This window comes from Carcharodon carcharias, chromosome 15 (genome assembly GCF_017639515.1).
Source record: "Carcharodon carcharias isolate sCarCar2 chromosome 15, sCarCar2.pri, whole genome shotgun sequence".
Lineage (NCBI taxonomy): Eukaryota > Metazoa > Chordata > Chondrichthyes > Lamniformes > Lamnidae > Carcharodon > Carcharodon carcharias.
The window spans coordinates 2148446-2167695 of record NC_054481.1 but is presented as its reverse complement, the minus strand read 5'-3'; the positions used below and the strand labels follow the sequence as shown (position 1 = coordinate 2167695).

Sequence of the window (19250 nt, the reverse complement as noted above, 5' to 3'; positions counted from 1 at the left end):
AATTAATAAATTTTTCCAAGTCCTGACGAGAGCATGAAGCAGCACCGAAGTAATCATCGATGTGCCGGAGAAAGAGTTGTGGAAGGGGGCCGGAGTAGGACTGCAACAAGGAATGTTCCACATACCCCATAACGAGACAGGCATAGCTGGGGCCCATGCGGGTACCCATAGCCACACCTTTTATTTGGAGGAAGTGAGAGGAGTTGAAGGAGAAATTGTTCAGTGTGAGAACAAGTTCAGCCAGACGGAGGAGAGTAGTGGTGGATGGGGATTGTTCAGGCCTCTGTTCGAGGAAGAAGCTAAGGGCCCTCAGACCATCCTGGTGGGGGATGGAGGTGTAGAGGGATTGGATGTCCATGGTGAAGAGGAAGCGGTTGGGGCCAGGGAACTGGAAATTGTTGATGTGACGTAAAGTGTCAGAGGAATCACGGATGTAGGTGGGAAGGGACTGGACAAGGGGAGAGAGAAGGGAGTCAAGATAACGAGAAATGAGTTCCGTGGGGCAGGAGCAAGCTGACACGATCGGTCTACCAGGACAGTTCTGTTTGTGGATTTTGGATAGGAGATAGAAGCGGGTTGTTTTTATCTTTATTGGCCTGCTGAATTAGAAATGGTTGAAATAAAATTGTAAAATTTTGCAATCCAGATAACAAAAATATAGTTTGGGTGATTTAATATGAATTAGTTATACTAATTGTAATGTACGCGACTACTGATGTTTTCGTTTGCAGTCGTCAAACGAACATAAATACCCCACTTTGTGTTTTTAGCAACTTGTTTTTATGAACATTTAGTATAAAACTTCTCTCTAATTCTTACATTGTCATTGATGAGAAAAATGACTACCTGAACTATATTTGGAGTTGTACAGCTGGTTTATTTGGAATGGCGGCTATGATCTCAGTAACCCTTATCCTACTTCTTTATACAGTGAGAAGAAAGCATTAGCGGGTGAGAATGGAAGAATATGAGGAATTCTGCAAGAGGCATTTAGCCAGGATTCAGACTCAGATGATGGAAAATAATTCTTTGCAATCAATTTGGCAGAAGAGCAACTCAGTTATCTGCTTCCATGGGATTGCTGCACTCTGTCCTCTGGTATGACTGGCTTTTTTTGTCACCTGACAAACCAACAAATTAAATGTCATAGATTATAATAATGGAAATAGTTTGCGAACAATACATATTTTCAGAGAGGTTTTTCAGAACGCTTGTTTTTGAATTCTGTGATATTCATGTTCAGGACATGATGTTGGCCAACACATTCAAGTAGCTTCATACAAGTTATTTTATGTTATATGCAAACACTTGAAATATTTAAAGAAAAACCATTGCAATGCAGTATAAATTTGAACATGATTCCATATACAACTTGATACTAAGGGTTATTTATTTTAAACTATAACTACAAAATCAAGGTGAGAACCACAATGATAAATTTTTATATTTATATAATAGATCATCCAAGGCATTGCATGTGGGTTTTTCACAGGGTATGGTCAGACTCTTAGCTTGTTATCTTCATATTGCTGTTTCCACTCCTGTTCTGATTCTGTATCTATAGGACTTCTTTTCTGTTTCAGCATGTCTTCTCCTGTTTCCTTTGGGCTTGAAGGTAGATGGTTAAGCCAGTTACAGTTGCAGGAGTTTATTTCACACCTATCTCCTTTTACTGTTCAAAGATGGAATTTAAGGATTGTTGTAATATACTTTGGAATGTTTTTATTTTTGTATTTTCAAATGAAGATTACGTCTCTTCCCCTATTCTGGAATCCCCATTTCCCCCCGAAATTGATTGAATGGTTGACTGTGTATTGCAATGATTTGGCCCCCATGACAGTTGTGTACCCTATTTGGGATTTTTTTTTTTGGCTACTGCTGAGCAAAGATCATTTATTTATTCATTGCACATTTTGTATTTTTGATTGCATGTCATTCTTTTTTTACTATTATGGAACTGTATCCCTTGTAACAGCAAAGTTTACTCTTTGTTTTTAAAATGTTTTTCTCTACCAACAGAAAGGTATTTGCTCCCACCAAAAGTGTAGATTTTTTAAAAAAAAATATTCTGCGTGTTGCTGCAGCTAAAGGGATATGCTGCCCCTCTCCCCCATATTCTTTTGTCGCAGCCAGCAATGTTAGATGGCCTCCGCTAATGCAGCAGGTGCCACTGGGTAATCGTTCCATCCTGTAGGTTGCAAGCTAGCAGGGCCACACTTGGGTGGTGGAGGTCTGAACAGCCTGGAAAAGTGAAGGTGGGCAAGGTACAGTAGCTTGGGTGGGTAATCCCAAAAATGTCTGAAAAATAAATTGCATTGTGTCCTGCAGGGACTCTATCGATCTTGGGTGGCTGGGCTCATACTGCTCTGTACAGTGACCAGTCTTTCCTTTTAACTTCTGTTTAATATGTTAACAAAACCTTTTATCATGTTCCTTGCCAGTCTTCTTTCATGCTGTCTTTTATTCTTTCTACTTTTTTATTCCCAATTCACTTGATGTTCTGTTTTATTCTATTCAACCATAAAGTTCTCACAAACTTCTGTAAGTCTAACTTGAATTTCACTACTCTTGCAAGGGGTTGCAGGACTGTCTGGATGACCCCAAAGGTGTGGTCAACCTGCCAATTTGTGAACCCCAGGTCCACCTGTCCCAGCTGGTAATACCTGGAAGGTCTCATGCGCAGGGTTATAAGGGACGGTCAAGGGTGGATCTGGTGGATTCTACAGAGTAAAGGTGGAGGAGCTACAACCTAGGAGGACAACAGCTGGCTGGTGCCAGGCAGAGGCTCCTTTGTTAAGATGGTTTCTGTTCCCTTCAAGCCCACATGAGAGAGGCAATGGGAAACCACTTCATGCTTCCCTTTTTCCCCTAGACAAATATGGTCAGTACAAACAATTTTTATCAAGATAACAGTGTGAATAGGGTTGGCACCATTTATGTTAACACCCTGCTCTGTATGGTCGTTCATGAACCTCTGATGGACCTGGACAACATTTAAAAACTGGCTTAACCACAACTTCCAACAATGAGGTCATCCACTGTTGCGATGATTGGAAGACCAAGGTCGCCTATGCCAGTTGGCATGGCAACAACAAATCTCTAATATTAACTGCACCTTTTGCAGTAAATAACTTGCAGGAAACATGGTCTGTACCTTAATCATCTCCTGTTTGAAAGTTTCCCATATATCATTTGTGTAGAAACTTAGGTAATTTGAATGCACTCTGCAGATCACAAATTAAGGGCAATGTATCGTTAGCAGTTGGCAAGATCTCTAATATTGCTCTTTTCCAAGCTTTTTGCCTTTCCTGCCTTATCAAAAATGTCGAAGCTACGTGTACTTGCTGGTTTTCTGGCATGCTGTTTCTAGTTCTTGATTTCATTGTGGCTCTTGCATTCATAGACATTCCTGTGTGTTTTTTTTTTAAACACATTTTCTTATGTTCTCCCTTTTTCACAATGTTATGCTTCAGCTGCGTTTGCTCACTCATTTGCTTTCTCACACTCTTATGTTGTTGGTAACTTAATTGATGACTTAATCATCTTATTGCAAAATATTTAATTTCTACGTATTTATATTTTAAACATTCTTATGCCCAGTAAAGGTATGAAACAGTCTTATATTTAAAATAGGCACTGATGAACTGTTAAGATGGCTGCCAAGGGTCAGGTGACTTTTGCTACTTCACATTGCCATCTCCACTGTGTCTCCTGCCAATGCAATATGGCCGTGCAAGATGGCTGCCGACACCTGTCTGCGCGTGTGCACTGGTTCATACACTTGTGGAGCACGAGCACTCGTTTCCATTGATTTCAAATAGGCCGAACTTGCCAGTTTGCAGGTATCCCGTTCTTGGCATCACAGCGAGCTGGTCCTGGTACTGATAGGCTACCTTTTCCCTCTGCTATCTCCCCTGACAGTGAGACCTGGATCAATAGTTGCACCCCGGAGTTATCGTCTGGAAAGTGGGATTTGTTCTTTGTGCTGTTCTGCAGCAGGGCACCAATATCGGCACCTGCAGCTTGCAGAGACCTTCCACTTTCCATTGAAAGTGAGTGGATCTGACATTTCGTTCCAGAGTTAGGGCCTTGTGACCGGATGGTGCCTGGGGCCGGCTCTTCGGGGCAATGTCTCGAACTTTGCCCTGCTCCTTCGGAGTCAATGGCCCAATATAGTGCGCCGATCCTTCAATTTACTTTTTCTGTCATCTTGCAATTTATAAGCACTTTGTGAACACAAAGGGAGAGAGACACAAAGCACAAATGCAAGGAGAAAAACCGAACTGAGAGAATGAATGAAACCGAGAAGGCAGACAAGCAGAAATAGAGTGGGTGATGAGAGAGGATATGCTGGTGTGGTGCAAATAGAATGAATGAGCCACTCAAGAATAGAGCGAGAGAGACATGGTCAGCGATATAAAAATGCTGAGAGACTGAGATAAAGTGAGTTGGAGAGAGAGATAAATAGAGGGAGTATTGGAAAAATAGAGCGAATTAATGATGTTGCACAACCAAATATGATTTTGCAAAGATAAATGCAAAGTGCTGTGGGTGCTGGAAATCTCGAACAAAAACAAAATGCTGGAAAAACTGAGCTGGTCCGACAGCATCTGTGGAGAGAGGAAAAACAAAGTTAACGTTTCGAGTCCATGTGACCCTTCAGAGCAGATGCGTTTTCTATGATTTTGCAAAGTATGGACAGCCAGTTTATTTTGATGCATCATACATGGTTCTTAACAAACAAGCTGGGTTCATGTCGCACATTGCCCTGTATAAAGATGGCTGTCTCGCATGTGCTCTGCTGTACGTTGCCCCCTATAAAGATGGCAGCTGTTAACCTGGGCCTACCAACAACATACAACTGCATATACACAGCGATGGCAGCAAACACAGCCTACTATCTCAAGCTTCTAGAAGGATCCTAATTAAACCACCCTGAATGGGGGCTTCCCCCTTTTACTGGACATGCCCAGGAAGCACACCTCTGTGAAAATCACACTCTCAGAAAGATAATGGGACCCATTTCAGGCTAAGAAGTGTCAACACCCATATCCCAAGACCATCCAGAACTACATCCCTGGCTTGAATGGGTCTTTTCAGAAACAAGACTAATGGTCACAAACCCCCCAGGGGGATGGCTGGAAACAGTAGCCCAGGATGTGGCTAATTAAAGTAAGGCCAACACCATGTTTGGAAGGGAACTGGAAGCGGCCGTATGGTGAGGCAGCCATGTTTTTGGGCTGCTGTTGTTTTTCATTCAAACTGCTAGCCTGCAAAAAACATTGAAAGAGACAGCAACTGCAGCAAAAGGCTGTGTCAATTTTCCCTTTGTGACCTGATGAACATTCATAACTCTGAGGGAACCTTGCAATAATCCTGAAATCTGACTTCAGCTATTTGGACCCATCTGAACTAAATTCAAGAGTGGAAAAAGACTCCTTTCTTTATTGGGCTGGCAGGGACTACTACTTACATGTGAACTATGAACGTTTTGCTTACAACTTATAAAGGTATACTATTTTCTTTAACTGTACCTTTTTTGTGTGTGTGGGAGTGATTGACGTAGCGTTTAGTCTTTTGGATTCAGTGTATGAATAAATATTCCTCTTTAAATCCACGGAAACTTGCTGCTGTTATTTTAAATTGACCATATATTTCAGGGGCTAAAAAATGCATGCATCTACTTTTCCAAAAAACCATACTGATTATGGGCAGTAAGAGAAGGGAATTGTGAGTTTGTTTATTTCTCATCCCCCATCTGTAAGAACATATTTTGGATTAAGAAGTTTCAGTTACTGAGGAAAAATGGATTTGGATTTTTGTTTTGAGAAATTTGATTGACCCCACATGGGAATCCTTCAAACAAAAGTGAGCTCAAATCTTGTAGAAATAAATTTACATGGCACCCAACCAATTGGAGGAAATTTGCTTGACCTGGATAAAGCTATCAACATCCCAGGGGTTACCGTTGACCAGAAACTGAACTGGACTAGCCATACAAATACTGTGGCTACACGAGCAGGTCAGAGACCTGGAATCCTGTGGCGAGTAACTCACTTCCTGACAATCTAAAGCCTGTCCACAATCTATAAGGCACAAGTCAGGAGTGTGATGGAATACTCTCCGCTTGCCTGGATGAGTACAGCTCCAACAACACAAGAAGCTCGACACCATCCAGGACAATGCAGTTTGCTTGATTGGCACCCCTTCCGCAACATTCACTCCCTCCACCACTGGCGCACAGTTGCAGCAGTATGTTCAATCTACAAGATGCACTGCAGGAATTCACCAAAGCTCCTTAGACAGCACCTTTGAAACCCATGACCACTACCATCTTGAAGGACAAGGGCAGCAGATAGATGGGAACATCACCACCTGGAAGTTCCCCTCCAAGCCACTCACCATCCTGACTTGGAAATATATCACTGTTCCTTCATTATCATTGGGTCAAAATCCTGGAACTCCCTAACAGCACTGTGGATGTACCTACACCACATGGACAGTAGTGGTTCAAGAAGGCAGCTCACCACCTCTTAAGGGCAATTAGGGATGGGCAATAAATGCTGGCCCAGCCAGCCATGTCCACATCCTATGAATGAATAAAGCAGTTTGTACAATGTTCTTGCAACATTCTATCAACGTAGCTTTTGACATAAATTTATAAATTTGATTGTGACACTAGAGCCCAGAAACTCAGCTATACCAGAAGAACAGACCTGCATGGGGCACAGGGAACGATCCCTGCACCTGCATGGATAGGCTGAAGGCACGTGTAACATTGGGTCTCGGGACTTGTGCTCAATGATCTGCAGCTTGCCAGTTCAGGGATGAGGTGAGGTTTTTCAAAAAATATACCATATAATTTGTAAAAGCACATACATGAGCTATATTGCATTTTATGTATGGAATGGGTGAATTGGCCGTGCTCTGTTGAAATTGTGCGTAAAATATTTCAAATTACTTTACTGGTCATTATTTCTGCATGCTGAAAATATCTTTTACTGCTTAAATGATGATCTTACCCTTATTTTGTTCAAAAAGATTGTTGTCCTTTAATGGTCGGTCTTCCAGTTAACGTGCCATTTTCAGTGGTTTTCTAAAGCTAAGTATTGAAGCAGATTTTGCCTTTTGGAGCCCCCCCCACCCCCCTCCCCCATACTTCTTGCTATTTAACTGGCAATGGTAAGCAATGGCACTGAGGACCAAGGATAGCAGACAGTGTATCACATTTGATTGTTAAATCTTGAAAATGTAGTGAAGACAGTGACTTCTAAGCTTATTGACCCAGCAAATTTATGTGCTGTTGTATATTTGGCTAGCAGTTGCAGCTTTACTGCAGTTCAAATTCTGAGACTTTCTATGAAGCGAATCCATGCAAGGATAACCCTATCACTTAAATCTTCTTCTGAGCCAAACCTATGAATTGCACACGTTTACAACTAAGTGGCTATACTTATTTTAAGTCATGTCAATAATAATTTACCAAAGCCAATGATGTTTTAAGTAGGACTTGTCTGTATTTTTATAAACTGTGTGTACCTCTCTGTCGTGCAGGGAGAGTGACAATGTGCAGACCACTGCAGAAGTTAGCAGAGGCAAATGCACAATGGCACGTTCTTTTAGTTTGTACAGCCAATGTGAGTTTGGCTGCTCAGTTCTGCCGTGTTATCTGGAGTCTATGTGGAAGAAAATTCAGTCAGACTAAATTAGTTGGAACAGCTTGATGGAAGATGATGCATTTTAATCGAACTTATCTGCTGTCGTTAAGTTTTAATATAGCAGATGCAAGCTAAATTTGTTTTAGAATGCCTTCAAACCCCAAGATCTTACTGGCAGCCTTCCGTCTTGTAAGACGATGGTTTGCAACGTAGTAATCAACTTTGTGTTAAAACCCAAAGATCACATGCTGACTAACGGGTTGCTTCACTTTGTCAGTGAGGACTTTGTAAGCACAGCGTCTTTTAAATAGAAAAACACCCTCTGAACAATAGTTATTCATAAGCTTTTATAGGACTCATTAACAACCGAGCTTTGGTTGGTTATTTGATAGCTTTGCCTCAGCTTTGAGTTACTCATCAACTAACTAGTGGAGCGAATAAGTAGTATTTACAATACACAGCAGAGGTACTTTTTCTGATTAAGTAAGCTTGGTACTTGGAGGTTTGAAATTGGATCATTATAATGAGGTACAGATTTGCTAAAAGATTTAAGCACTGCCAAACTGAATCAAGCTAATTTTTCCTATTACAGATGAATACCGAAAGGAAGCTGGAGATGCAGCAGTATAGACAAAAAGCTGTGGAATTGGAGATTAACCGGCAGAAACTGAGGAAAAGTGCCTTACTTAACCGTGTCCAAGAAATTATTGAAAATGTACAGGTTAGCTATATTATCTTTGTTTGCTTTGTTGGATTTTTAAACTAGAATTTTCAAATGCCAGAGTAAAATTGGAAGTTCAGAGGAGGTTACATAGTTACAGTATCTTCATTATCATTGTGATGTTTGAAACAAATTGTTGTAATTCTGAACAGCCTTTCCTTTGTCCAATTAAATGGCTTGCTGCGCTTATGAATTATATTGTATGATGGTTGTGATATTTGCCATACTAAAGCACAAAAGGACAGATTATTTTAGTGTCAGATTTAGCTCAGTGTTGGCAACCTTGTCTCCTGGGTCATGGGTTCAAGCATCACTCGAGGCTTGAGCAGTCTGGATTAACAGTTCAGTGCAGTACTGAGGGAATGCTGCATTTTCAGAGTTGCTACCTTTTGGATAAGATATTAAATGAAGACCCCCAGCAGGTGTAAAAGGTCCCACAGCACTATTCAAAGAAGAGCAAGGAACTCTCCTAGTGTGTTGACCATCACCAATTCCTCAATCAACACAGACTATCTAATCATTTATCTCATTGCTATTTGTGAAATAGCACTCTGCAATTTGTGTGTTTTGTTTGTTTGTTTTGTTCGGTTTTTTTATGTTATATCAGACTAGTGGGATTTCCCTAATGCTTCCGTTTATGCACAGGCATTCAAGCTCCTTTTGCCATTGTAGTAATGTTATTTTAAATATAAAATATATAGGAGACCATGGATATATCACTAAATTGCAAGGCAGTAATACAGTTCAGGAATTTAAATCCCATAAACAGAGAAGGAAATCCATTGAGAGGAATCCAATATATTGTGCACACGTTTGGTAGGTACATTTTTATTCATTAGTTGCAGCTAATGTATTTTAAGAACTCTATCAGGCCAAAGGAATAATGGTTTATTGATTTATTTTGTTTGCCAGTTCCGTAATATGTACTAGAAGTGGAGAAAATCTGGCTTCTGCTTGTTTCTATCCCCTCTACAACTGAAAGGTTACCTCTAGGATGGTAATTTGAAAAATAAGGATTTGAATGATAGTTTAAAACCAGGTTGTACGAAACTGGGACAGTGTTCCAAGATATCTGTTCTGGGTATTACTCTTTCAAAGGTGAATTTTTCTATCTCTTGATTCAAGTACAAGAGGGATATGAAATATTTATCTGGAAATCCAAATTAAGTAAGCTTAAGATGCAGACAAAATCACCCATACCCACCTCCCCCCCACCACCACTCTTTCCAGCTTTTTGTTCCAGCTTTTGGGCACCTGTCCTAATACCTCCTTTGGCTCAGTATCGTTTTTTGTTTATGTCCCTGTGAAGCATCTTGGGATGTCTTGCTGTGTGAAAGGAGCTATATAAATGCAAGTTATTATACATTTCAAAATGGAGAATCATGTCAGGTTGTCTATGGGGAAAATGAATGTGTTTGAATGACTGACCTGGTTCCAAGAGAAGCTTAAAATGTACACTGTTTTCTGACATTAGCAGTTTCTGGACTGATCGGAAACTTGTTTATTCTTTCATGGGATGTGGGTGTTACTGGCAAAGCCAGCATTTCAATCCTAATTTGTTTGCTAGGCCATTTCAGAGAGCAGTTAAGAGACAACCACATGCTGTGGACCTGGAGTCACCTATAGGCCAGACCAGGTAAAAACAGCAGACTTCCTTCCCTAAAGGGCAGGAAGGTATAATAAATTCCAAATAACATTATGAAAATTATTATAAAGTAGAGTAATAGTGGGGTCTTTGTCTATGTACATGTGTGTGTCTGGATGTACATAAGAACATAAGAAATAGGAGCAGGAGTAAGCCATTCGGCCCCTCAAACCTGCCCTGTCATTCAATAAGATCATGGCTGATCTGCCCCAGGCCTCAACTCCTCTTTCATGCCAGCTCCTCATAGCCCTCAACTCCTTGATATTTTAAAAATCTATCTACCTCCTCTTTCAATACTTCCAGTGATCTAGCCTCCACAACTCTGGGGTAGAGAATTCCAGACATTCACTACCCTCAGAGAAGAAATTCCTTTGAATCTCAGTTAAATGAGTGTCCCCTTATTCTGTAACTATGTCTCCTAGTTTGAGATTACCCCACTAGTGGAAACATCTTCTCAACATCTGCCCTGTCAAGCCCCCTCAGAATCTTGTACGTTTCAATAAGATCACCCCTCATTCTTTTAAACACTAATGAATAAAGGCTTAAATTGTTTAGCCTTTCTTGATAAGTCAATCCCTTCATCCCAGGAATCAGGCTAGTGAATCTCATTTGAACTACCTCCAATGCCAGTATATCCTTTCTTAAAAACAGTACACAGTACTCCAGGAGCAGCCTCACCAATACCCTGTACAGTTGTAACAAGACTTCCCTATTTTTAAACTCCAACCCCTACCATACAGGCCAAGATTCCATTTGCCGCCTTAATTACTAGTTGTACTTGTATGCTAACCTTGTGCTTCATGCACAAGAACACCCAGATCCCTCTGTGCTGCACTTTTTTTGGAGTATCTCTCCATTTAAATAATAGTCTGCCTTTTTAATTTTTCCTACCAAAGTGCAGGACCTCACACTTTCCTACATTAAACTCCATCTGCCAAGTTTTTGCCCACTCTTACTCAACCTGTCTATATCCCCTTGCAGATTCCTTATGTCGCCATCACAACATGCCCTCCCACCTATTTTTGTCAGCAAATTTGGATACATTACACTCTGCCCCCTTCTCCAAGTCATTAATATAGATAGTAAATAATTGAGGTCCTAGGACTGATCCTTGTGGCTCTCCACTAGTGATGTCTTTCCAACCTGAAAAAAACCCATTAATCCCGACCCTTTGTCTTCTGTGTATTAACCAATCCTCATTCCATGCTAATACACTACCCCCATTACAGTGAGCTGTTATCTTGTGCAGTGACCTTTTATGTGGCACCTTATCGAATGCCTTCTGGAAATCCAAAACGCCATATCTACCGATTCCCCTTTATCAACTCTGCTTGTTATACCCTTAAAGAACTTTAGCAAATTTGTCAAACCTGATTTCCTTTTCACAAAACCATGTTGACTCTGTTTGATTGCGTTAAGCTTTTCTAAAAGACCTGCTATTCCTTCCTTAATAATGGACTCTAGCATTTTCCCAAAGGCAGATGTTAGGCTGACTGACCTATAGTTTCCTGCTTTTTGTCTCCCTCCCTTCTTAAACAGGAGCATCATACTAGCAGTTTTCCAATCCCAGAATCCAGCGAGTTCTGGAATATTTCGACCAATGTCTCCACTATATCTGCAGCCACTTCCTTTAAAACCCTTGGATGCAGGCCGTCAGGTCCTGGCAACTTGTCTGGCCTTAGTCCCATTAATTTCTCAAATACTTTGTCCCTCGTGATAGAGACTGTTACAAGATCTTTCCTCCCATTAGCTCCTTACTTATCTGATATCTTTGGAATGTTTCATGCTGGAGGACACTACAAGACCAATGCAAAATATTGATTAAATTATCTGCCATTTCCCCATTATCAATTCTCCAGTTGCATCCTCCAAGCGTCCCACGCTCACTTTAGTCACTCTCTTTCTTATAATATTCCCGTAGCAGCTCTTGCTGCTTGTTTTTATATTTCTTGCCAATTTACTTTCATAATCAATTTTCTCCCCCTTTATTAGCTTTTTAGTCATCCGCTGCTGGTTCCTGAGAAAAAAAAAATTCCCAATCCTCTGGCTTACCACTAGTTTTCTTTACTTTGTATGCCTTAGTTTTTGATTGGATACTCTGACTGCCTTTATTAACTGTAGGTTAATAATTCCGCAACGACCACAGAAACTCAGGCTTCCTTTTAACTGGTTTTATTCAAGCATATGCAAAGGAACCACAATCATTCCTAAGAATGAGGACCCAGCTCCCGGACTGATTACGTTTCATTACTTTTGTACTTATTATACATTTGAATACATCCAATCGGTAACCGACACACCGGTCCCATGCTAACTCTATCCTATTGACTACACAAACATGTGATTTTGCTAACCAATTATTCTAAAGGATGTATACATAATTATATTACCCAGTCAAAATTAAAACATGTACGCAACGACCTTGGTTCTCACAACTCAAGGCTGTTTGTGTTTCATCAAAGCCCCCTCTTTGTCCCTTGTTTTTCTTCCCATATCTAAGTTAAAATCATCTGCCCCTTCCCTAGTGAGAGGGGAGTACACTTAATCTAATCTATTTCGTACTTTTGTCTGCAGGCTGACTCTCAAGTCTGTGCAGTGTTCACCTGGTAATCTTCAACTCTTAATATGTTAAGCAGCTGTGTCTGTCTGGAGATTTTAAGGATTTTTCAGTAAATTCTTAATGTATTCTCTTTTTTAGCATTTTTAATTTCCCCCTAACAGGGTGGTTCATCCTTCTCATCAAGTCTTTCTTTTTGACCGGGATAAATTTTTGCTGAGTGTTATGAAATATCTGCTTGAATGTCTGCCACTGCTCATCCACTGGCCTTCCCCTTAGTCTATTTTACCATCCTGCTTTAGACAACTATTTCTTATACCTCTGTAATTACCTTTTATTTAAGTTGAGGACACTGGTTTGAGATCCGAGTTGCTAGCCCTCAAACTGAATTTGAAATTTTACAATGTTGTGATCACTACCCCCTAGAGAATCCTTAACTGTGAGATCGCTTATTAATCCTATCTCATTACTAGATCTAAAATAGCCTGTTCCCAAGTAGGTTCTGCAATGTATTGTTCTAAGAAACAATCCCTGATGCACTCTACAAATTTGTGTTCCATGTTACCTTTGCCAATCTGATTTGTCCAGTCAATATGCAGATTAAAATCTCCCATGACAGTGGTAGTGCCCTTCTTGCGCACCTGCATTATTTCCCGATTTATACTTTGTCCTCCAGTGAGGGAGCTCTTCAGGGGCCTATAGACGATCCCACCATGACTTATTCCCCTTGCTATTCCTTATTTCCACCCAAACTGATTCCACATCACGATCTATTGCACCTATATCGCTACTCATCGCACTGATACCTTCCCTTTATAACAAAGCTACCCCACCTCCTTTTCCTTTTTGCTTATTTTTCTGGAACATCGAATACCTTTGAATATTGAATTCCCAGCATTAGCCACTCTGCAACCATGTCTTTGTAATAGCTATCAAGTCATATCCATTTATTTCTATTTGTGCCGTCAACTTATCTATCTTGTTACAAATGCTGCATGCATTCAGATGAAGAGTCTTAAGCTTTGACTTTTTACCATTATTACGCATTCTGGTTCTAATTTCTGCTGCACTCTTCTGCTTATATTTTTTGCCCTTTCCTGTCACACTTTGATTATCATTCGCCTCTTCACTACCCTGTACCTCTGCTCTCTTGTTTCTTTTTGATTTTTTAAACTCCCCTTCAATTGAACCCTCCCCCGCCCCCTAATTAGTTTAAAGCTCTATCTACATCCCTAGTGTATGATTCGCCAGGACATGATTCAAATGAAGCCTGTCCCGATGCAACAACTCTCTCCTTTCCCAGTACTGGTGCCAGTGCCCCATGAATTGGAATCCACATCTCCCATACCAATCTTTGAGCCGTGCATTTACCTCTAACTTTATTTACGCGATGCCAATTTGCACATAGCTCAGGTAGTAATCCGGGAAGTGCGTGGGACTTAATTGAATTAAAGGAAGCTGGTCTGAAAGGCTTTGATCAGAAGATAAGCTAGGTTTGAAATGTTAAGGAGGTAAACATGGGTGAAATTTTAGAATGTGAGGTGTAAAAGGAACATTTGCATTTTTAAATAAACCAGACTAGCTTGAATTCAAAAGAGAGTGAAATGTTGCACCTAGCCAGAAGAAGTTAAGAAACAGTATTTATTTTCCCTAAGATCACTGGTAAAATTGGTACTATTACAGGTTTTTATTATTAGAGAGGTGAAGTCCAAAGACATAGTGAAACAATGTGAATTTGCATTTAAAGAGGAAATCTGCATAAAGGAGATGAGGTTGTGTATAGGAAAGAAGGCTTTTTAAGATCTAACACAAGTGTAAAAAACCTCCAGCTGCTGTCTAAAGAAACTGAAGTTAAGAAACCTTACTTTGAGTTCAACTGTTTAGTGTGTCGTATTACTTTGCCTGGGTCTTTTAAAATGTATGTTTTTACTATTGCCATAACAGAGGTGTAACTGGGAGTTAGATTAATTAGGAGAGCTAAGAGTTATCATAGTAATCTGTAAACCTATGTATGTGCTTAAAATCATTTTTTAAAAATTTAGTAAATCTTTAATTTAGTTTTGTAAGAAACCTATAAGACTCGATGGTGTAATTACTACTGAATTCAAAGTACGCATCTCAAAATTTGTACAAATTGCAAAACAGATGTGGTAGTTGTTTCAAGTTTCCCTTTGGGTTTGAGCAACTCGGCATTTATCATTGGCTGTGCCATAACACGTTGGTGAACCACATGGGTTTTTACAACAATGGATGATAGTTTCATGGTCACCATTACTGAGTCTAGCTTTCAATTCCAGAATTTATTAATTGAATTTAAATTCAGCTGGCTAAGGGTTGGAATTTGAACCAGTGTGACTGGACCATTAGCCTGGGCCTCTGAATTACTAATATGACCACAACGCCACTGTGTTTTCCAAAGGAATAACAGGGAACCCTGGGATTTGGGGTAACCTCTAGCCTTTACTGATAATGTGTAATCACTTTGTTGGCTGGAAGGGTCATATGAGTCATGGAGTGCTGTAGTCCATTCGGTCCATTGAGTCCATGTCATGTATATGTGCATAGATCATTGAAGGTGGCAGGACAGTTGGAGAGCAGTTAATCAAGCATATAGTATCCTAGGCTTTATTCATAGGGGCATAGACCACAAGAACAAGGAGGTTATGTTGAACTTACATAAGACAGTAGTTAGACCTCAGCTGGAGTATTGTGTACAGTTCTGCATGTCACACCAAAGGAAGGATGTGATCACATTGGAGAGAGTGCAGAAGAGGTTTACAAGAATGGCTCCAGTGATGAGAAACTTCAGCTATGAGGATAGGTTGGAGAGGTTGGGACTGTTCTCCTTAGAGGGGAGAAGGTTAAGTGGAGATTTGATAGAGATGCTCAAAATTATGAGGGGGCTGGATAGAGTAGATGGGGAGAAACTGTTGCCACATGTAAAAGGATCGAGAACAAGAGGGCACAGATTTAAAGTGATTTGCAAAAGAAGCAAATGCGACGTGACAAAAGACTTTTTCACAGTGAGTGGTTTGAGTCTGGATTGCACTACCTGGAAATGTAATGGAGGCAGGTTCAATCGAGACATTCAAAAGGACATCGTTTTTATTCAAATAATCATCTAATGTACAAGGGTATGGAGAAAAGGCAGGAGAATGGAACCGAGTCATGATGCTCATTTGGAGAGCTGGTGCAGACACAATGGGCCGAATGGCCTCCTCCTGCACCGTTAGTGATTCTGTGATATGTTATGAGGGGTCTCTTATGAGGAAAGGTTGAGTAGGTTGGGCCTATACTCATTGGAGTTTAGTAAAATAAAAGGTGATCTTTCTGAAATATAAGATTCTGAGGGGGTGTGATTGGGTGAATACTGAGAGGGTGTTTCCCTCGTGGGTGAACCTAGAACTAGGGGCACAGTTTCAAAATAAGAGGCTTCCCAATTAAAGTGAATTTCTTCTTTCAAACATTGGTCATTCTTTGTAATTCTCTTCCCCAGCGAACGGTGGAAACTGGGTCATTAAATATTTTCAAGGTCGAGTTAAACAGATTTTTGTTCGACAAGGAAATCGAGGTATGGCAAGCAGGAAAGCAGAATTGAGTCAACAATCGGATTGACCATGATCCTGTTGAATAGCGGAGCAGGCTCTAGGGGCTGAATGTTCTATTCCTACTCCTAATCTCTTATGAGTTTGGCTACTCAATCCTGCTACTGAGAAAGGGCCTACTCAAAACTGCTTGGAATTTATGACGGGCCAAAGGATGGTTGTGCTGGGAAATGGAGAATTGCCGCAATGGTACTGTCGGGGTGTTTTTCTGAAGCTGAGGCTGTCAGATGTAGACATAGTGTGGAAAAAATAATGTGAATATTACCCTGACTCTTGCTCTGCTTAACCTGACCTGAGAGCTCTAATACTGACACTGGCACCCTGAAATGAAAATGTTCTCTTCCTTAGTACTAGCATCACCTAATCTTAATGAGTACAAAGATTTGAAAAACCAGGAGAAATATGGCTAGATTATCAAAATTGTTTAACTGTATATCTTCACACTGATAGAATATTTCACATAGAGTTCAGGTTCTGCTTTTCTTTGGTTGAGGAACAATGTGCGTGGGACTCTGAGGCTAGTTGGGCATTGCATAGTGTAGATGCTAAATGCAACACCCTTACCAGCTAACTTGGGGAATTCTTGGTATTGAATTGGTGTCTTTTCTGCCTCTGGTTTATTACTACAGTAGTTTATGTAATTTACCTGCAGAGCCATCAGGGAGGTTTAGAGAAGGCAGTGTGGAAGTTTCTTTAGCAGACTTTTGAGAGTTGACCTTGGCTGGGTGGAACATCCAGGCTAGCCCATAAAGGTTAGCTCGTGTCCCTGCCTCAAATCGTAGTTGGGGACTTCAAAATATTTTGACCAGATGTCTCGGTCGCTTTGATGCTACTGGGCTGCCCACTTCAGCAAAAGGGAAAATGGTGGCGTATGGGAGTTGCTGTGGTGGGGGTGCTGGCAGGTAAGTGACAAATATTGCAGAGTAAGTGACCATGCCAACCAAAAATGTAAAATTCTAATTTTGATTATGCTACCCCCCCCCATGCTGGTGGGCTGCCTTCTTGAACTACTGCAGCCTGTGTGATGAAGGGGAGGTGAATACATTGTGGTACTTTCACTGGACTAGTAATCTAGAGACCCAGGGTAATGCTCTGGTTCCAATCCCACCATGGCAGATGGTGAAAATCTGGAATTAAAAGTCTAATTGTCGATTGTTGTAAAAACCCATCTGGTTCACTAATGTCCCTTTAGGGAAGGAAATCTGCCGTCCTTACCTGGTCTGGTCTACATGTGACTCCAGACTCTCAGCAGTGTGGTTGACTCAAAATAGGGGGCAACTAGGGATGAGTAATAAATGCTGGCCTGGCTGGCGATGCCCACATTGCCCATAGTTTCCACATGAACAAATAAAAAAGAGACTCCCACAATGCTCTTAGGCAGGAGTTTACAGGGTTTTGACCCAGTCACAATGAAGCAATGGTGACTTGCACAAAATTGTAAGAGATTTGGAGGAGCACTTGATAATGTTGGTGTTCCCATGCACTTGGTGCCCTGGGCCTTCTAAGGTGTAGCATGTGGGCTTGGGTGGTGCTGACAAATTAACATTGGTGAGATGCAGCATTGTTTTTTGTAGATCATATGTACTGCACCTGATGGTGAAGGAGATGAATGTTTAGGCTTTTGGATGAGGAAATGCTTAATTCTGAATGGCGTTGAGCATTGGCTCATCCAGCTAAGGTGAGAATATTCCAAGTGTGGAATATAATGGGGGAAGTGGAAAGAAAAATAAAAATATCCTTAACTGGTGGAAACTTGGAAATGTTGCTATTCAGAGGGCCAGAAAGTTAACATGCAGGTACAGCAAACAATTAGGGAGGCAAATGGTACATCAGTCCTTATTACAAAGAGATTGGACTGGCATCATATTTTCTGGAATTTGGAAGAATGCGAGATGATCTCATTGATAGGGTAGACGCTGGGTAGTCTAGAATCAGGGGTCACAGATAGGGGTTGGTTAGCCATTTAGGACTGAAATGAGGAGAAATGTCTTCACTCAAATGCTTATGGATCTTTGTAGAGCTTTGGATGCTCAGTTGTTGAACATATTCAAGACTGGGATTGATAAATTTTTGGATATTAAAGGAATTAAAGAATGTATTGATGGTCTGGGAAGGTAGAGTTGAGATTACAAAATCAACCATGCTCATTGAATGATTAGGCTTGAAATGCTGAATGGCCTACTCTTATATCTTATGTTCTTATTCCATCACACCACTAATTTGTGCATTGCGGGCGATGGAAGGACTTTGGGGAATTTGAAAATGAGTCACCTGGTGCTTGAGTAGCCAGCCCCTCGAACTCTAGTAGCCATCTCATTTTTATAATTGAACCAGCTGATGATTATGGGTGGGAGTGTACACAAAACTAATATTGCCATTGAATGTCGAGGGTAGGTAGTTAGGCCCTCTTGTTAGAAATAGTCCTTGCTGGGAACTTGTAAGGCATGAATATTACTTACTGCTTAATCAGCCCAAGCCTGGGTGTTGTCTAAATATTGATGCAAGTGGGCATTCACTGCTTCCATTATCTGAGGAATTACTAATTGTGTTGAACAGTGCAATCATCATCCATTCCGTAGCAATTGAAGATAATTGGGCCTCGAATGCTGCCTGAGGAATTCATGCAGTGATATCTTGGGGCTGAGCTGATTAGCCACCAACTGTAACCATCTTCCTGTGCGCTCAATATGATTCCAGTCATTGGAGAGTTTTCCCCTGATCTTCATTGATTCAAGTTTTACCAGGACTCTATGGTGCCTCACTTGTTCAAGTATTGATGCCAACGGCAATCATTGTCGCCTTGTCTCCAGAATTGAGCTACTGTGTCTACGTCCGGAGTAAGACTGTAATGACATCTGTAGATGATTGATCCTGGCAGAACTCAGGTTGCCCACAAAATCCGGTCAAATCCTGAGTTTCCATTTGTGGTGGTATTCAATTCCGCTGTGCTGATCGAAAACTGCACACCCATGAGGTAGTGTGTTCAAGTTGGGAACTCCCAGTGCTGACCTGACCATACCCCATTTTTCCCCTTTCATCCGGTGGGCCTATCGTGGGACAGGAC

At 40.9% G+C, this 19250-nt stretch overlaps 1 protein-coding gene across 3 annotated transcripts in view; it reads left to right on the top strand.

Moving 5' to 3' along the window:
- The window catches only part of LOC121288099 (centriolar coiled-coil protein of 110 kDa-like), a 64065-nt gene that overhangs the window by 7606 nt on the left and 37209 nt on the right, over positions 1-19250 (top strand). For 2 of the 3 annotated variants that reach the window (XM_041206421.1, XM_041206420.1), the window contains exons 3-4: positions 932-1098; positions 8251-8379. In XM_041206421.1, the coding sequence (XP_041062355.1) occupies positions 958-1098; positions 8251-8379 (270 nt within the window). In that variant the 5' untranslated portion in view covers positions 932-957. Of the gene's footprint in view, positions 1-931; positions 1099-6682; positions 6833-8250; positions 8380-19250 lie in introns of those variants that run through there. The other variant, XM_041206422.1, reaches the window with a different exon arrangement.